At 38.1% G+C, this 18,902-nt stretch overlaps 1 protein-coding gene across 1 annotated transcript in view; it reads right to left on the reverse strand.

The window, feature by feature from the left end:
* FAM149A (family with sequence similarity 149 member A) overlaps positions 1-18,902 on the reverse strand; it is a 641,502-nt gene that overhangs the window by 72,317 nt on the left and 550,283 nt on the right. Inside the window, exon 10 of the mRNA XM_044062512.1 lies at positions 12,156-12,377. Within this exon, the coding sequence (XP_043918447.1) occupies positions 12,156-12,377 (222 nt within the window). The remainder of the gene's footprint in view (positions 1-12,155; positions 12,378-18,902) is intronic.

The raw sequence follows: 18,902 nt of genomic DNA on the forward strand, positions 1-18,902 counted from the left end.
TCTGTAGCAGCCTGCACAAGCTGTTTCCCCGTGAGTTGTCATGTGAATAGGTTGGAGCCTCCAGCCTGTGGGTGATGCAGTCTGGTATCCTTCCAGTTTGTGCAGTCATCACCACACAGAATTCTGGGCTTGCAGGGCAGAGATCCCTTTCTTCCCTATCCAGACTGCCTAACACAGCAGTTTGGAGTTCTGCATACCAGGAACTCCAAGCATGCATGTGTGGAGTTCTGGGACTTGCAATTTTTTTTTCTTTCTACAGGTGGGAGGACTCTTTTTAATTTTTATTCTTTTTCTTTTTCTTTCTACAGGTGGGGGGCTGCATTCCTGCAGTCCTATAGCACAAGCCCCCCCCCCCCGGTGTGACTTTAAATTTAGAGGCAATTGGTGAATTGAGGAAATTAAGGGTCTATAAAAGGAAATTGAACTTTATAATCAGGTTTCTGAAGAAGTCCCAGATACTAGGGAAGAAAGAGCTTGGCCTAGTTTATGGTTTTTATCTCTTTTATTAGTGTTTGTCCAAATAAATATGTGTGGTACCTGGGATGAGATTTGTGTGTTGGATTTTTGCCTGTTTGTCAAGATTTGTGACCATTTTTGCATCTTGTTTTTTTTTTTAACTGGATTTGGGCCTGCTTGTCAAGACTAGCGACTCCCTTCTGATCATGGGGCTGTGTCACTATGTGAAGCTGTTTGCTTTACTGGTATTTTTATGCTTCACGTTTCCACACTGTTTTTCTGTTTACAAGTTGTGTAAGTAAACTTGCCATAACAGTACATTTTCAAATGATCACTGCTGCAGTACCCTAAGCTACATGGGTTATATCCTGCATTGGATATAACAGCTGACCAACTTCCAATGCTTCAGGGCAGCTTCCACACACCCAAACAACAACCTGAAGATATGAGTTTCATACAAACTTGAGATGAGCTGACTAAAAAGGCAGGTTTGGGTGGCAGACCCTTCAGAGCTTTCATGCCAACAGGGAGGGAGGCTGAGCCCTGAAAGGACAATGCTAGGAAAAACAAAAGATAAATGTCCACACCCTGGCAGAAACAATACATCTAAAAACAAGAGGGACAGAGGGAGAGAGCAACTACTGCAACAGTGAACATTCAAACATCTATTGTTATGGGTATGTTTACTTACACAACTGTACTAATGTTCATCATATTGATTGATGCTACAGTAGCCATAGCTATATGGGTAGATTGTCATAGCTTGGAAATTTTAGGAAGTGGAAGAGGAAGGGTCCAGGATCCCATGAAGAATGGTCATAGCAAAGCCTGATCTAGACCTAGAGAAGGCATCAGTATTGTAATGTCTTGTAAAAGTATGTATTGAGGACCAAGCTGATGCTTTTAGAATACTTTTAGAATCCGACTCTTTCCAAAATGCCATGGATGAAGCCAAGGCTGTGTTAGTGGGAGCCTAGACACTGCCTGGAATAGTTTTGCTGTAGTGAGTATAATAAAAGATAATAGCCTGAGAAAAAACACTTAGAAATGATCTGTTTTGACACAGGCTGTCCCTTCTTCTTACCTTCACAAAAAAAGGAATAACTGATCTGAAGATCTAAAATATTTAGTTCTGTGAAGATAGCACCTTAGTTGTTTATCAACATCCATTATATGGAATATCCTTTCTCCCTCATTTTTAGGTTAAGGAAAGAAAAGAGGGAGGCGGATAGTTTGGCGTAAAGTAAACTCGGACAACACTTTTGGCATAAAGAAGGATTAGTTCTCAAAGAAACCCTGTCTTGGTGGAAAATGAGAAAGGTTTGACTGACTGTCTGAGCTTGCAACCTAGATACTCTTCTTGCAGAGTTCAGAGTAATAAATAAAGCAGCTTTCCATGTTAATAACCTCAAGTCAGCCAGACTAGCTGGTTCATACTGGGCAAGTATTAGCTTATCACAAAATTAAGATCCCAAAGAGAGGTCATTGGTTTTCTTGGAGGCCTTGTATCCAAAACCCCTTTCAAAATCATTTTGACATGAGAATGCATTGAAAGAGGAAGATGTCAGTGCAGATATGCTGAAGTAGCTGATAAACAAACCTTGATGGAGGAGTAACTCACACAAATATTGTAAAAACAGAAAAATACTAGCCCTGAATGGGTGCTGGTTATGTTGTTGGCACCAACTAGCAAAGCTTTTCCATTTGTTAATATATGATGTTCTAATAGCAGGCTTTCTTGCCTCCAATAGTATCTGCTGCACATCCTCAATAAACATGTGCCTAAAGGAAATTAAGACCCTATCATCCAGGCAGTCAGATCAAGGTGATTAGGGTCGGGGGTCTATCAAATCCAGTCTGTGAAGAAGCTTCTGGTAATTATCCCTGTCTATTTCCAAAAGAAGAGAAAACCACTATCACCTGGGCAAGAAAGGAGTCACCACAATGATCTTGGGGGATACTTATGAGTTTTCAGAAGCACCCTGGACTTCAGTGGAAAGAGTAGAAAAGCATACTGAAATATTTCTGTCCAAGAAAAGGAAAACTCATCTGCCTTCCAGGCCTTCTTGCATGGAGTCATGGAGAAGAATCTTGTCAGCTGATTGCACAGCAGGGAGGCAAATAGGTCTACTTGAGGAACTACCCATAGTTGAATCAAATCTTGGAAAGCCCCCTAATCCGGCTCAGCTTGTCCACCACAAAATTATGCTCTGACAGACTGAACGATGCCTGCAAGGTGAGACTGTGTAATGAAGCTATATCCCAAACTAACATGGCTAATCTGCAAAGAAGGGTAAGATCTGGTTCCTCTTTGCTTGTTAATGTACCACATGACTGTGGTATTGTCTGTGACAACTTGAAGAGGTCTAGGGCATCCAAAGATGATTTAATTCAGGGAGACAATTGCAAGCATCACTTTTATATTTAAGTGATTGCACATGTCCTGGGTGTCCCACACACCTTGCACATTTGTCCCTCCTGAAACTGCTCCCCAAGCAAAGTCTTAGGCATCTGTGATTACTGACTGCTTTAGAGGAGGGAGGGAGAAGGGGAGACCTGGATCGAGGGAAATTTGTTGCCTCCACCAAGTGATTTCTCTTCTGACAAACCCCAGCCCTGGGATTTGAAAAGACAAAATTATGGTGGTACTGGGACCAAAGAGACTTCAGATACCATTGTATCTTTCTCATGTGAAGTCTTGTCAGGGGTATCCTAAGAATCATAGCTGTCATGACTCCCAAAATCCTGAAGTGTTCCCTCGCAGTGACCAAAGTCTGAGTGGAAAATCTTAGATCTACCTACAGATCTATTTTATTCCTGTGAAAGAAAAGCTCTTTGAACTGAGGTGTCTAGCTGACACCCTAGAAACACAATCTTATGTGAAGGAACCAAAAAAGACTTTTGAATGCTCTCCTGGAATCCTAGCATGTTTAAGAGATCTCTTACCCATGTGAAGTTTGAAAAAGACTCTCCAAATATAAGCAAGATATCTAAATACAGAAAATGTGGATACCTTGCAACTTGCAATAAGCTATAACTGGAGCTACAAAATTTGTTAACACTTTTGGTGCAGTGGAGCGTAAAGGGTAAGGCAGAGAACTGATAATGAGATAGAGACACACAAAACCTTAAGAAACACATGATGTCCGGATGAATAGGAATGTGATGATAAACATCTTTGAAATCTAGAGTTACCAGGAAACTTAAATGAGAAAGAAGAGGTTGTGAAGTCACAGCAGTTTGAACTTGGGCACTATCACAAATAGGTTTATGAAAGAAATATCTAAAACTGACCTCTAAGCATTTTCTTTCTTTGGCACTAAAAACATCCTTGGATAAAAACCTTTCCCAATCTGGGAAGGAGGGATTGTTCTATCTCTCCCTGAGACAAATATATATTAAATATTCTGGTCTGATGGATGAGGAATCACCCCCTGGAAAGGAGGAATTTCCTCCCACTTCTATCTCTAATTATCTGTCGATGAATGATTATCAAAACCTATTTGTCTGATACAGTCTGTTTCCAAAGAGCAAAGTGGTGATTCAGACTTTTTGGAAGGGAAAATGGACTGCTAAGGTGAGAGGAGATACAAGGACCCTTAAATAGTCCTTCTGACTTGTTGAACTATCCTTGGGTTTGGAGGATCCTAAATTTTTGGGGACCCCTTGCCATTATATCTTAAATGTCTTTCTACCAACATTTTGATAAGACTGTTAATTTCATTTTTTGCCAAAACTGGATGAAGGGTCAAAGAATCCCTTAGAAAATATGGAAAAGGAGGGCTGAAAATCTTAAGAGATTTCTTGAAACAGCTTACCCCTCTTATCACACTTTTTGATAACCTCAGCAGCAGAGGGACCAAAAACTAAATCTCTTTCTCCTAAGGAGAATTTACAATTTCATTTTTCACATCATCTGGGAGGTTCAAAGAATGCAGCAAGGCAAATCTCTTCAAGACAGTACCAGTGGCCATAATCCTACAGGAAGTATCAACTGACTCATATACACACACACACACACACACGGTAAACAATGAATCAACTGACTCATACACACACCATAAACAATGAGCTGTGACCTATAAAATGGAAGAAACTAAATTATTTAAAGTAGAAACTGTGGACAAAACCTTCCTCATTGCAATTTGTCAGAATAAACTTTAACATATGAGCCTGACAATTCAAAATTCTTGAAAATCAAAGTGGCAGGAGCATACACTTTTCCCATATATATCAATAATCTTCCCATCCTTGTCAGAAACAGAAGGACTGGAATTAATCAAATGTTTAGCAGTAGTAGGATTAACCAAAGCTACTGCTGCTGGGTCTGATTTTGGACGAGTGTGTAAAAACTTGAAAGACTAAGGAACTTTATGCATTCTGTGTGTCTTTTTAGGGACAGGTGTTGACTGTATGGAAAATTGCAGGTAGTGACATGCACATCCTCCAAAGCTGATAGAAATGAGCTGAAGGAATGTGTGAAGGTTCTGGCAATTCTTTCTGTAACAGCTCTCAGTGTTTTCTAAGTGACTGAGAAACCTCAGGTTTCTCCCACTGAAATCACTGGCACATTCTAGAAATATTCTCCAAGAAAGAGAAACCCCTACAGCAAGAACAGAAAGAGTTCTCCTCGGAGTCTGAATCAGAAATCTGAGGAGAAACCCCTGTATATATCCCTTCATCTTCCAATGCAGATTCAGAATCTTAAATCTCTTCAGAAAAAGAGGTATCTCTCTTCCTTTTACCAGAAACCACCTCATGAGAAGGATCAATAGCCTGAATTAAACCCTGAGCCAGAACCAGTAACCTACTCTTGTCTAAAGAAATGTAAGGAGGACTAGATGCATGTTTAGTTTTTCTATTTCTTTTTGACAGGAAAAATGGGGCCAACAGTGTTATTAATGGCAATAGCAGCAGCTTCCCCCGGGATGTATTCAACATTCAAACTAAAGAGGTAAGCCTTCCTTGGTTCCTTTCCCAGGACCAATAGTTGTTGCTTTCCCTTGTCCACTGAAGGGATCCTAGTATCCGCAGGACATAGCTAACCCCTGGTCCATGTAGGTGCTACACCAGAGGGATCTGGGATAAAAGATGAGTGCTCTGAGGAACCAGCTATTGTTACAGGAGAGTCACCCACCTGTGGCTGAGGCAAATTGCTAGCTTGCGGTGGTGGCAAAGGCTGTTTGCTTAACTTTTTGTTTTTATGGCTGGAAAAAGGACCGGCCATAGTACCAGTAGTTAAGTTTGTTCCATGGTTAAGCTGAAAATGTTGCCTTTTTCCCAGGGAAAACAAGCAGCACAAGCCAGTAAAATGTTAAAGCTGTTAAAACTCTCATTTTGACACAAAAACACAGTATAAAATACTAAAATATTTTACCAGCCCCTAAAAAAGTGAAATAAAGACAATTGTTCCACAGAAAAAAATTGTTTTCAATTACTTAAAAAAATTCGTACTGAGAGAAAAAAAAAATATGCTCCCATTTAAAAGTACAGCAAAGTCTCATGACAGTCTATTAAAACACAATCTTCTAGCTTAAAATAACTTTCCTAAGCAGAAAAATACAATGAAACTATATTTTTTGATACAGAAAGTTTTTCCCCAAAGAGAACTTTACTGTCCAGCAAAGGAGCAGATCAAGCCAAGCGTCATTCCCCTAAAGCCCACAGAGGAGTGTTCTTTTCAACAGCAAGAAAGCTCTGAAGGGCTTGGTGCTCAAGCCTGCTTTTTATAGTCAGTTCAGTGTGAGCTGACTAATGATTTGGGTGCATGAAAGGTGCCTTGATGGTTTGGAAGCTGGACTGCTGTTATATCCTATGTGGCCTAGGCTACTGCAGCAGTGATTAATATGATGAACATCAGTGGTTATCAGAGAAAAAAAAGTCATAGCAACATAAATTACAGACTACTGAGAGGAACGGTAGTGTTTCAGAATTTGTAAAAGAACACCTAAAGGGTTAGAAGTCATAAATAATGCTAAGGGATAGAGATTTCTCCTACAATAATCATTGGTACTGGATATGATTTTATAAGAGTCGAAGGCACATTGCTTTTGTCCCCTGCAGAGCAAGAGGATTACCTGAGTAAACTCCAAAATATAAAAATCAATTTAAATACAATCAGTGCAACGTTTATGGGGATTATCTATAAAATGCTGACTGGGTAAACTACTCAACATCAAATAAATATGCTGAAATATTCATTAAACGTGAGATTCAAAATAATTTGAAATAAACATTATGAAATCTAACTGGGGATAGCAATATCTCATTTATCACATTAAATAACCCCAAACCTCCCTGTTTCTCAACCATGCTTATACTCTCTGTAATTAAAACAAATCATGATAGCACTATCTTTAACCTAAGAGCAAAATCAAATCTGGTCCTAAATAAATCATCCATGCTTGACTTTAGCTGTGGAAAATATAATGCAGTGAATGACATAAGTCTGAAAACAGAATGGGATACAATTCTCACTAAGCCACAAAACTCTGCTCAGGATGCTGTCAAGAATATAGAGGATTATAATTGGCTCTCAGATCATAACTTATTACGTGTTTAAGACATGGATGTCAAGAAATTCATTTTGTGAACGAAGCTCAAGAGGTAAATCTTGGCATCCATGTTGAAAACAGGGTTATGATCAGTGAAACAATCTTAACTCTTTGTACTATGTGGAACTTTATCTGCTCCATGTACTACTAGTTAAAGGGGAAAAATGCTAAATGTTTTCCTGGCTTTCAAAGCCATAAAGCACTAAGTGAGCAATGTCAGAGAGGTAGTGTAATGCAGTCTGTTAACTTTACACTCACCTCTGTACCTCTTAAATGTCTAGGTTTTCACAGGATATCCAGATTATTGCTTTATATTTTTGGTCTGTTCCTCATAAAATATGTGATTTTCAGACAAACCACTGAGGCTTTAATTCACCAAATAATGACACACATTTAAGTTTCATCATTAGCATTCTTCAGATCATGCAGGTGAATCCTGTTATTTTATCAACTCTCTTAACTTTTTTTTTTTCTTTTACAGGAAGTTAGAGACATGTTAAGGGTATGGAGAGAAGGCAGAAGCAAATGTTTTGTTCTGACACTGTCATTTGCTAGTCAGTGCAGGCAGATTTTATTGCCTGGTGTGGGACCTGACCTTAACAAAATAAGCAGGGGGGTATGTAAATCTTTGTTAAGGCTGGGTCTGATTTGCCTTTTCCTGAATACTGGACTGTAATCAGCATGCACCATGTACTACCTGAATATTAGTAACACCTGCATTCACGAGTGCCTTCTGGTGAGGCAAAAACATGCAGGTAAATTCAAAGAAAACTCTTTGGTGCAATCTCAAAAGTAATGAAATACACACCACACTAAACAGACATTACTTATCCTTCAAAATTATACTAGATATAATAAACAAGTACAGATTAAATAAAATGAACAAACTGCTCAACTCTCTAATCAAATCTTCCAGCTCGAGCAATGAATTCAACTTTGTCTCAAAGGCTAAAAGCAGTAATTAGATATTCGTTAATGACATCTGAAAATGAAAACAAAATGTGCATGCTACACATTATAATTAAACAATTTTTTTTTTTTTATTTATCATTTGTTGACCGGGAAAGTCTGACTAGGTTCCACAGAGCCTGTTTTCAGCAGAGGCCTGGGGAGAAATACTCCAGATGCATGTCTTTGGAATGTGGGAGGAAACCAGAGTACCTGGAGGTAACACAGGGAGGACATGCAAACTCCACACAGAAGGCACCCCAGCTGAGAATCAAACCGGTAAACCTCTTGCTGTGAGGTGACAATGTTAACCGCTGCACCACTGTGCCACCCTAAACAACAACGTTATAACCCAGACACAGGATACAGTAAAAGGTCAGTAGAATTCACAATCAGCAGCTTTATTATCATGTATACCAGAGAACTACAGAAATAAGGGGGTGCATCCCTTTTGAAACTATAGGAACTGAAATTGTTGCCACAAGAACATTTCACAAGTCACATCTCATCTCACCAGATGACATACCTGTTTGTTTCATATAGAGAGAGAAGGACGTTTTAATTAAACCAATATCAAACATGTTAAAGAAAATGTTAACCTGCAAACATGTCCCTAATCAGTGGAGATGGGTTGTAGTGATACTAATTCACAAAGAAGGTGAGGGAGTCTTATTTTATCTAAAGAATTTATTAGTCTAACCAGTATTCTATGCAAAATCATGAGAACAGTCATCTTGGAAATTATCCCAAAATAACACCAGGGAATTACTTTTGTTAGACATGCAACAGTATGGATATGTTAAGAGCAGATATTGGTTTCTGAACTGTGTGGCATTCTTTGAAGAGGTAACAGTAGCACTTAATGAAAAGCTAAAACTGACTACTGCTTGTCTTGAGCTTGCTAAGGTATTTTTTTCAGTAGTCCACAAGAGGGAGTAAGTAAGAAATTAAAATCATTGAATGTCTAACTCTATGTAGAAACTCACTTTTTAAGGGACAGGAGTCAGGGAGGGGTTGCCTGCCTCTTTCAATGGGGGTTACCAGTGGTATTCAACAGAGTTCTGTACTGTGTCATCTTCTCTTTTAAATGTAAATTTAAAAGATAAAAGTTGGAAATGGACTATAGGTAGCCAAATATGCTTAAGGTTGGAAACTGTTTATAGTAATTACATCAGCAAAAAGCCAAAGTTCTACAAGATAGTCTATAAATATAAACTAATATTATAAAACAAGTCACAGCATGATAGGATATCTTCATTACTGATCTGGGACAATGCTAGACAACAATTTAAATTATGACCAGCGGATTTATGCCAAAGTTAGCAGATCATGTTCTGTAGCCCTTCTAAGTCTAAAGGACATATGTAGTCATTCTAAGGAAATCATTACACCATTTCATACCTCAGTTATTTAGCCATTAAACAAGACACATGAACTAATTCCACATCTGTACTGGAATAGTCATAGTGTTGGAAAACTAGAACTAGTTAGAAATCCTTTAGAAAGTTTCATTGTATTTTGTTTCTTGCATGCTAATCAGAAATTATTGTATTTTGTTTCTTTCATGCTAATCAGAAATGACATCTGCTTGATTTATAATACTGCTCTGATTTGGTTGTGTTTGAAAGTCTAAGTTATGAATGGAAAAGCTAGCACTAGATCAGAGAACCTAATACAAAATTACGTATCAATAACAGAAAAATGCACGAAAGATGCAGTAGTCCTATATTATGGAACAATCTTCTCCATTATAGAGAGAGGCCAGTCAGTTATTGGCTTCCTTCTAACAATCTTGTATTTATACATAAAGCAGAAACTCTCAGCATGGGGTTACTCAGTTAAGCTTCTTGAAGGCCAGTGAGTCATAAGCCTGACAGCTGAAACGTGAACTGGAAGACTTTTAGAAATAGAAATAGAAATGGCTGTAGACACCAGGTCTCAACTAACTATATGAAACTTTGCCCCACACTGCTTGTTATTGAATCTGCCAGACCAAATCAGAATGTAGGGACGACAAGACACTGGGCTGGATTATTGCAATGGTCAGTGGCTGATGGTAAATAATTGCTTCTTGTTTTAGCTACATATCCAAAAAAAAAACCACCATGTGAGTAGATGTCTTTCATAAATATATTTTTTGTTAGTGTCAATTTTGTTACCATTAGAACTAGCAAATAATGTGCGTACAAAAAATCTGGGCAAAGCCTAAAATAACTGGGCGGGGGTGGGAGGGGTCAAAGGTCAAAAATAGGGACAGAATTTATGGTATTACTTTTACTCGTATTACTTTTATAAACTTAGAAATTTGATAGACTAACAGCTTCTCTGTTAGTATGCATTTTCTGTAGGATATAAAGTTTGACTCCCAAATGTAACTTATTATTTAGTGAATTCAATCTTCAGAGATTTGCCAGAAAACCACATATGTTATGAGGAACAGGTCAAAAATATAAGGCAAAAATCTGGACAGTTGAGAGGTATTATAATGGATGACAAGCTACTTTTCTGCTAGAGCCTCTCTTAAGCATATTACTTCCAGGGCACAATAAATAGTTATGTCAAACTGCTACAAGACAGGCTATCAGATTACCACCTGTCTCACCAACAAGCTCAGTAATGTTTAGGCATCAACTTGATAGGATGTAGAAAGTTTATAAATGTGGTGGTGTCTGTAAGACTGCCAATCCCACAAATCACTGAACAACCTATGCAAAACAAATTCATTCTTAACAATCATTGTTAATTCTGGAGTTAGATTAACTAGGTAGAAAACTGTCTAACAAAACTGTAAGATTAAATATTAAACAACATTTCGTTACAAACCTAATACCTTAACTCTAGTATATGCTGGTCCTCACATCCTGCCCTTCCTATTTACATGCACAGCATTTACAGTCAGCCCATAGAATGAACTCACTCACAATGGAATATCGAGAAGTCTTATGATCAAGCTACAGCTGTATGAGATGCTCAAATATGTGCCAACCTATCTCCTTTAAGTCAGTCCATGAAATGTGTGACTACAGGAAGAATTTATAAAAATGATTTTCTTCATCTCAATGTCTAGGTTGGGAATAATATAGAATGGAAAATAAAAAAGGATAGGAAGCCATATTCAGAAAACCATATCCTTAGCAACAAAGCATAATTCCAGCTAAGCCAAAGTTAAAATATGTGACAATGTAGAGAGATATTACTCACTAAGCAGAAATAACTGCCAACATAGTCCACCTGTCTGTGTTTAGTAACTGAAGGGATGTAATCAATGTAGATGTTCAGCTGTGCAGTTCTGAGTCACATTTATAAATGTGTTATGCACAATGAAGACCATGAATATGGGTCTCCTATCCTAAGCATGTCAAAAGCAAAAGTAACACATTCACTCAGTGTAGCTCCTCTGGACAGCTACAGTAAATGTTAACATTTAAGATTTTTTTTTCATTTAACAAGCAGTGCTCAGTCATATGCAAAATTCCATATATGAGCTTGCCTCCCTCCTGATGTCAGAAAAATGTCAGTTTTCTAGGGGCAAACATGCTTCACAGCATTTGGGGCCCATACAAAGACACCATGCAGCCTAACTGCACAGAGCTTAACTAGTGGACCAATTCACAGAGGCCTCCCAAAGAGGTTATACGAGGACAACTGCTGCTACCAGTGAAGTGAATATGGCAGCAATTACTGCAAACTTCCTGAAAAGGAGTGATGGACTCATACCTCTCAGCCTCTTAGAGCAAGAAATCTGGACAAACCTATAAATAATGGGAGGACAAATATGCCAAACTTTCTGAAGGGTATGAAGTCCAAAACACAAATGCATTTCATTTTCTGACTTCAATCCTCAATGATTTGTAGGAAAAACAATTTTATGAGGAACAGACCAAAAATATGAGGCAAAAGCCTGAACATTCTCTCGAAAATCTGGACAGTTGAAAGGTATGAATGGGCTTATGTCTTTATGTGTTTATTTGCTAGTTTGAGAAACCAAATATTAAAGTATTGAACAGTAAAGACCTACTCATACTTGACAGTTGGACTTATGAGGAGAAAAGCTGCACATTGCTCAATAATTTGTCACAGCTTGAAAACCTACTCTTTGTGTATACATGCATAGACTGAACATTAGAAAGGTCATACAGGACTGCTTACAGAAAACTTTAAGAAACTCAGACACTCAGATCAAGAAAGGTCACTTACATTTTCTTTCCTCTGAGAACTTCATCGCTGTACACATTACCAGTCTTCAAGCGCAAAGGGTCTGCATTTAGAGATGGCAGTTTACGTTGTATTGACTGCTTTCGTGTCATTCCCTGCATCACTCGAGATGAAGAAAGGGTACTGTGATCAGAAATCCTGCCCAGACGATTTCTGACCGAGGTCAGAACATTTAATCCTGTGCTTTTCTCATCTTGATCAGGCCTGTTTGAAAAAATTTTAAAGTTGCATAGAGTATAATTAGGCATTCACTGTTTCTGAAAATTTTATCAGTTGAATAAAAAGGAGAAAGAACCTTTTCCATCTGTTAACATAAAAAGTACAGCGTAACTGCAGAAAAATACTTATAAGAGGCCACTGAATGGCATACAGTGCTGGACTTGTGCATTTTTCATGAAGTTACTGTAAAAATCATCAGGAAGGGAAGAATGCAGTAGTTTATGAAATGTCCAGGTATATTCCCATCAGAATTAAAGGAAATCAGCAGTACTAATATCACTGTAGATGTTAAATGAAGAATGAAAAACCACTTAAAAATGTTTTACAAACAAATCTGCAAATTTATACTTACAAGTATACTTTGACTGTGCTCAATAAAAGCAGATGCACATAAATTCGCTTTGGCAATGTCACATCCTGTTTTTAAAATCTGGACAGTCCTGAATATAAACATTTTCTTTACAATTATATTTGCTTGTTTATTAGATACAATGATAGATAAAAAAAATGTCACAAAGCAAAATTACATCTCACTGTATAAAATCTAGCTGCCTATAGCTTTTTCAATATGTAATAAATTTAAAAAAAGTAGCTATAATATAAAATTGTAATTAGGATAATAAAGTTCTAAACACAAATAAGATCATTATAAATAGAATGTCATCTCTTCCATTACTCTATCCCTTCCCATCTGACAATAAGGTAAAAAATAATAAAAAAGTATAGCTGCATTTATTTGGAATATTTTCCACATTATTTGCTTTCCAGTCCTAGGGTGTGTTGTGCAAGAAAAAATGCATATGAAAATGACCTCTACCTCCTTCTGTATTCTCTCTTGTTGACCGAGCACCACAACAGCCTGCAGCTTCAGCTCGCAGAGAGGGTAGACCAGACACTAGAATGTTACCCTATTATGGATCCCCCCAAATAAGTTCATAGGTATATACTAGGCTAATGACCACCAGGGCTTTTATAAACCTAGCCACTTAACCCACCCAATTGTGTACCTATGTACATTGGGTGTTTATTAGGAGTGGGCATGTTAATTAGAAAGTTTCTAAAGGTTATATGATGGAGTATGTTAGTTTGGACATAGTTATTGTCTGCCTCCATCAGAGCATGCAAATGTTGTGCAAACACTCTGGCACTTGGTTAGAATGAGCTCCTATAAGTCACATTAGGTGGCTTGGGCAGACATTTTTGATTTGTACACCAAGGGCTTTATCTGATACCCCACACCATCCCCCAGTGTGTGTGCGTGTGTGTGTGTGTGTGTGTGTGTGTATTATGTGCAAATATGGAGTATGCCTTTAAATGTGGGTAAAATCCATAAAAATGTGAAGTGTGCCTTTAGATGTCTATAATGGCCTTATAAGTGACTATATAAAAGGCTTTACATAAACAGCAGTAATTCCTCAGCTGGAGGTTCATGCCAGAGATACCAGACTTTGAATTTACAGCCCAACTGAGTCTTCCTGGAGATCTGAAGAAGAGTTTGTTACTGTATTAAAGTTGTTTTTATGCTTAATGCCGTGGGGGTTTTAATACTTCATTTTGTTTGTTGTATTTACATTTTTCAGTATCTAACTTTAGAGTCCATCTATCTCTTTCTTTTCTATATTACAAATATATATACATATATATATATATATATATATATATATATATATATATATATATATATATATATATATACATATACATATATATATAGTTTACTTTCATTTCATCGAACATGGTTTCTGCAACGTCCTTCCATCGAAAGGACACCCACACAAAACTCACAACGGTGACTAACATGTTCGAATGGCTACAATGTAAATGCATTTAACCATTGAAATACATGGACAAATGTTGAAAATGTTTTTCAGCTAAACCAATTTTCGACATTTGTACTCGGAAGCTTTCCATGATTCGGTCACTCGATTCACTGAAATGCCCGCTTGCATAAAATAAAGGTAAACCTATATATATATATATATATATATATATATATATATATGTATAGGGTCTTCTACAAATGCATACATGCTAGTAGCGCACAACACTGACATTTCCTTGAATACACAAGTGCTCTAAGTCCTGCTAGCCTGATCTTGCTTAACTATTTAGCAATCCCAACACCTGACCCATGTAAATTGTATAGCCCTACCACAGCCTAAACTCTAATCCAAAAACTCCTCCCAACTCCTGACTCAAGTCCTCACTTGTTAACTGTAAAACTTCACTCCCTGTCTCTAAGCCTTAAATTCTAGATTGCCCCCTAAACCTAAACTCCCCTACCCATCCCTAAGCCTAAACTCCAACTCTCTCTCCCTCCCCCTAAACCTAAATTCCCTGACTGATCCTTTAACCCTAAATTCCTTTCCTACTTTAATATTTTTACTACCCTCATATGTAAAGATATGGAACACATTATCTCAGACTTCATTAATATGGCCATTGAAAATATCTTAACCCTGGACTCTTTCTAAAACCTCATTCATTTCTTTAAAACAAATCACAGAAGCTGTGGATAGCAGTTAGGCAATAAATACAGCATATCTGGAATTGGCCAAGGCCTTTTGCACTATTTCCCATGCAGGCATTATTGACGGACTTGTAAATGTGAATATAAATACTTATGTTGTACACTGGACAGTTGACTGGTTCTCTAACAGAAGCTGTGTGGTTGAAGTCACAGGTGTGAATTCTGAAAGCAAACACATCACTGGTGGTGTATCGCAGGTAACAGTGTTGGGTCCCTCCCCATTTGTTATCTATTTCTCACACCTTTAAGTCCACACTCCTTGCTCTACTTATCTAACTTTGCAATCTACTAAAAATCGGGTGTTCTTATTCAAATTTAACTATCACAATTGCTTAAAAACTGGTTAGATCACATCAAAAACTGAGCAAGTACAGTGGTCTCAAATTATATGCGAAAAAATGTACTCCACTCTGGTAAACAAAACTTTGCCCCATACCAAATCAGACACTGTTGTAAAGTATCTATGCACTCCTGTTGATAATTTCTTATCCTTTCATCATCATGTCTCTGCAGTAGTTCTGAAAGCTTTTTGTTTTAACACATCTAATTTCCAAAGGTATCTCTTCCAGATCCAAAAAAGTCTTATTCCCCTTTACTCATATCTCATTAGACCCATTGATGAATATAATACCCCTTCTGACATGTATTTGTCTAAACATATCACTCACTTTGAAAGTCTTCAGAGAATGGTAACTGAAAAGGTTACTGGCCTCAAAAATCTAAGTTATCAGGACAGAATGGCAACCTTCTCTCTGTACTTAGTTTCTTATAGACTCAACCATGGGGATCGTTGTCTAACCTTTTGAGGCATGAAAGATCCCACCTTCTTTGACCTCCTATTCCTTCCCAGAACAAAATCTGGTTAAAAAGGTCTAAACCTTGTTCAGCAGATCAATAAAGATATGTTGCTGTGAGAGATTCCTATCCTAAAATAACTTCCACCTTTACAACACACTTCCACAACATGTCAAAAAGAGTAGCACCATGGCCACCACCATGGAATACCTGGAAAAATGGATGGGTACCCTCACATTATCATTCCCCACCCACTGTACATTTTATTAGCCTCCTTTAGGCTAGAGAGAACGTTTGAATATGGGTTATTTGCTAGACTTGAAATGATCTGCAGACTGATGGCCCAGTACTTTGCTATGAACTAATAAAAGGTATAAAGGGGCAAACTCCCTTCAAATGTCTTTAATACACAGTTTGACTTCTATCACCATACATCAAACACTTGAACAATTCCTTAAATTTAAACAGCCTGCCAAAATTTTTTTATATTACAGATTGAATAAATTGCCCTTACAAAAACTATCTTTACCATATTTTACCAGATGTTATTCTTCCAAAATGTTAAAATAGTATAGATATCTTTGTATATTATATATACTTCAGCTTTATGAAAATCATATAATTTTCATTTTGACCACAATATGGCACTAAAATCTCAACTACTAGGAATCAGTGTGAATAAACATTCTCTGAATTTATTTGTCTAGCTATCTAGCTATGTATCTATCTGTCTATCCATCTATCTATTTACACTTACTAACCAGAAGAGCCAAGGACCCTCTTCAGTCACAACTTTATACAGAAGGAAGTCACACAAAGCTGTATGAAGGAAAACATTGTATACAGACTATTAGAGATATAAATCTCCTTTAAAGTCCAAGGTCACAGGTGGACAGATTACAGAATGTTTACAAGTTTACATTAAGCAACAAGCATTATGTCATAGGATGATTAATGACTGAAAATCATTATATAATGAAGCATTCTACAGCTTAGCTGCACCATTTTTACTTGGAAGGTGCAATACCCGATGCCTGGGACTGAATCAATGGTGGATTAAAGGGATTAGTGGAGTAGAACAGCTGGCTTTATGACACATGCTATCCTACTGGACAGAACACAACTACTGACATCAATGTGCATAGCATCAGTTAGCTTCTGTCCCTTCCTTCAATGTCAACATGGTAATGCAGATCTGCCATATGATTATGTCTTGTATAAGAGGTGTAAGCCCCTCCCTGCTAGGGTGTGCAAGCTGGCAAAGCCACTCCTTCCCTCCACAAAACAATCATGTGTGCCTGGTGCTCTGTGAAATGACATGTCATCTGGGTGACTTTTTCCCCAAATTTAAGTCAAATGAGAGTGTAGGTAATCGTGTACCTTCCATATTTCATAGGGTATATGATGTGATTCTAGTCTGTAGAATATTTTTAGAGGTGGGCAGTACTTGGTTATTACTAATTTCATTGTTAATGAATTTGATATGATGGCTGGCCCATGCAGTAATATAGCAATAACCCACGCCTGGGTGTGGGTAATGCTGGATTTACCCACGGTTGGTGTGGTTTGGTCACGAGGGCGAAGCCCGAGTGGACAAACAAAGCAGCCATGGTGGACTTCCAGCATCAACAAACTCTACAATAAATGCAAAACGTTGCTGTCCAAGAAAACAAAGACAAGGACCCAACAATGGAAAAGCACCCTCCTTAGCTTAACAGGCAAGTAAGACAACTTGTCAAATCCTCCAAGAGTTCCTTTGAGAGAAACCTAGTGAGTACTGCCAAGGGTAACCATAAGGCCTTTTACAGCTATGTATTTAACCTAAAGGGTAGGACCCAAGCATGTGCAGAACTGGAGGCCAATGGTATCACACACACAACCCCACAGAGAGAGTGAACCTGCTAGCATAGGTTCATAGGTTTATAGATTAGTACTAAGCTAACTGCCCTTGCGAGCCATTTTCAGCCTAGCCAATTATCCCTTGTGAGACCAAAACCCCGCACCTTCTGCTTGTAAGGCAAACACCTTAACCATTAGGCCACCCTCCCACCCTGGATTGGTTTGGTGAAAATTTCACTCCCTTATCCACTCCTAACTTACAACAAACCCTTCCCCAAACTCTCCCACCCAAGCCTTACATATCTGAAGAGTAGGTCCTCAAGCCATGTCCAAGGCATAGAACACAGCCTCTGTGGGACAAGATGACATCCCAGGCTGTCTTCTAAACAGGCTAAAACATGAACTAGCATCATCACTAAGTATCCTTTTCAATCATAGCCTAACTACAGACTTTGTTCCTGTGGAATGGAGAACAGCAACAGTTTTTTTTTTATTTATTCTTTTTTTCAGGCAATTTTCTGCTGATGTCATCACGTGCAGAGGTGTGGGCGAAGAAGTCAGTTCCCTGAGCAGCCTGCCAGCCTTTCAGAATTCGGCTGAGGGCTCAAGGGGTGTGACTGACTGACTCAATGTTTTGGGCAGCAGGCCAGCAGCAGTGTAAGTAGCATGCATTTGTTGACTGCAGGTCTCAGCAGAGTTTCCCCAGCTCCTCCAGGTAAGGAAAACAAGTAAAAATAAAAAACAAAAGGGACTTAGCATTTTTAGCTAACAGTTATGTTCACTCAGCACAGCATGTTTAGCTGTTAAGAGTTCCATTCTTTCTGATCCAGAGATTATGATTACTTTTAGGGACTTAATACTTTTAGGCTGTTGAGTTATGTTCACAGTGCTGTTATTTCAGCACAGTACTTTTAGCTTTTAAGAGTTCCATTTCAGATGTTTTGTCTTCCCAAATTGCTAGTCCATTCATGTGCAAAGAATGGGGAACAGGTCCATTCTGTCATTGGAATTGCTGCTGCATTTATTGATTAATTTTAACTGTGTGTAAGGAACAGGTCCATTCTGTTGTTGAAATTGCTGCTGTCTTTCCAGTCCAGACATTATGATTACTTTTAGGGACTTAGCACCTTTAGCTGTTAAGAGTTAAATTCGCAGTGCAGTTAATTCAGATGGATTACTTTTAGCTGTTTGCAATGAAGGGGTCCATTGATATTGTGTGTGTGTGTGTGTGTGTGTGTGTGTGTGTGTGTGTGTGTGTGTGTGTGTGTGTGTGTGTGTGTGTGTGTAAAATGCCCCAGTTAGGTATAACTAGTGGTTAGGGTTACCCAGGCTCAAACCCTATACCT

Source organism: Protopterus annectens, chromosome 2.part1 (genome assembly GCF_019279795.1).
Source record: "Protopterus annectens isolate FY-2018-M chromosome 2.part1, PAN1.0, whole genome shotgun sequence".
Lineage (NCBI taxonomy): Eukaryota > Metazoa > Chordata > Ceratodontiformes > Protopteridae > Protopterus > Protopterus annectens.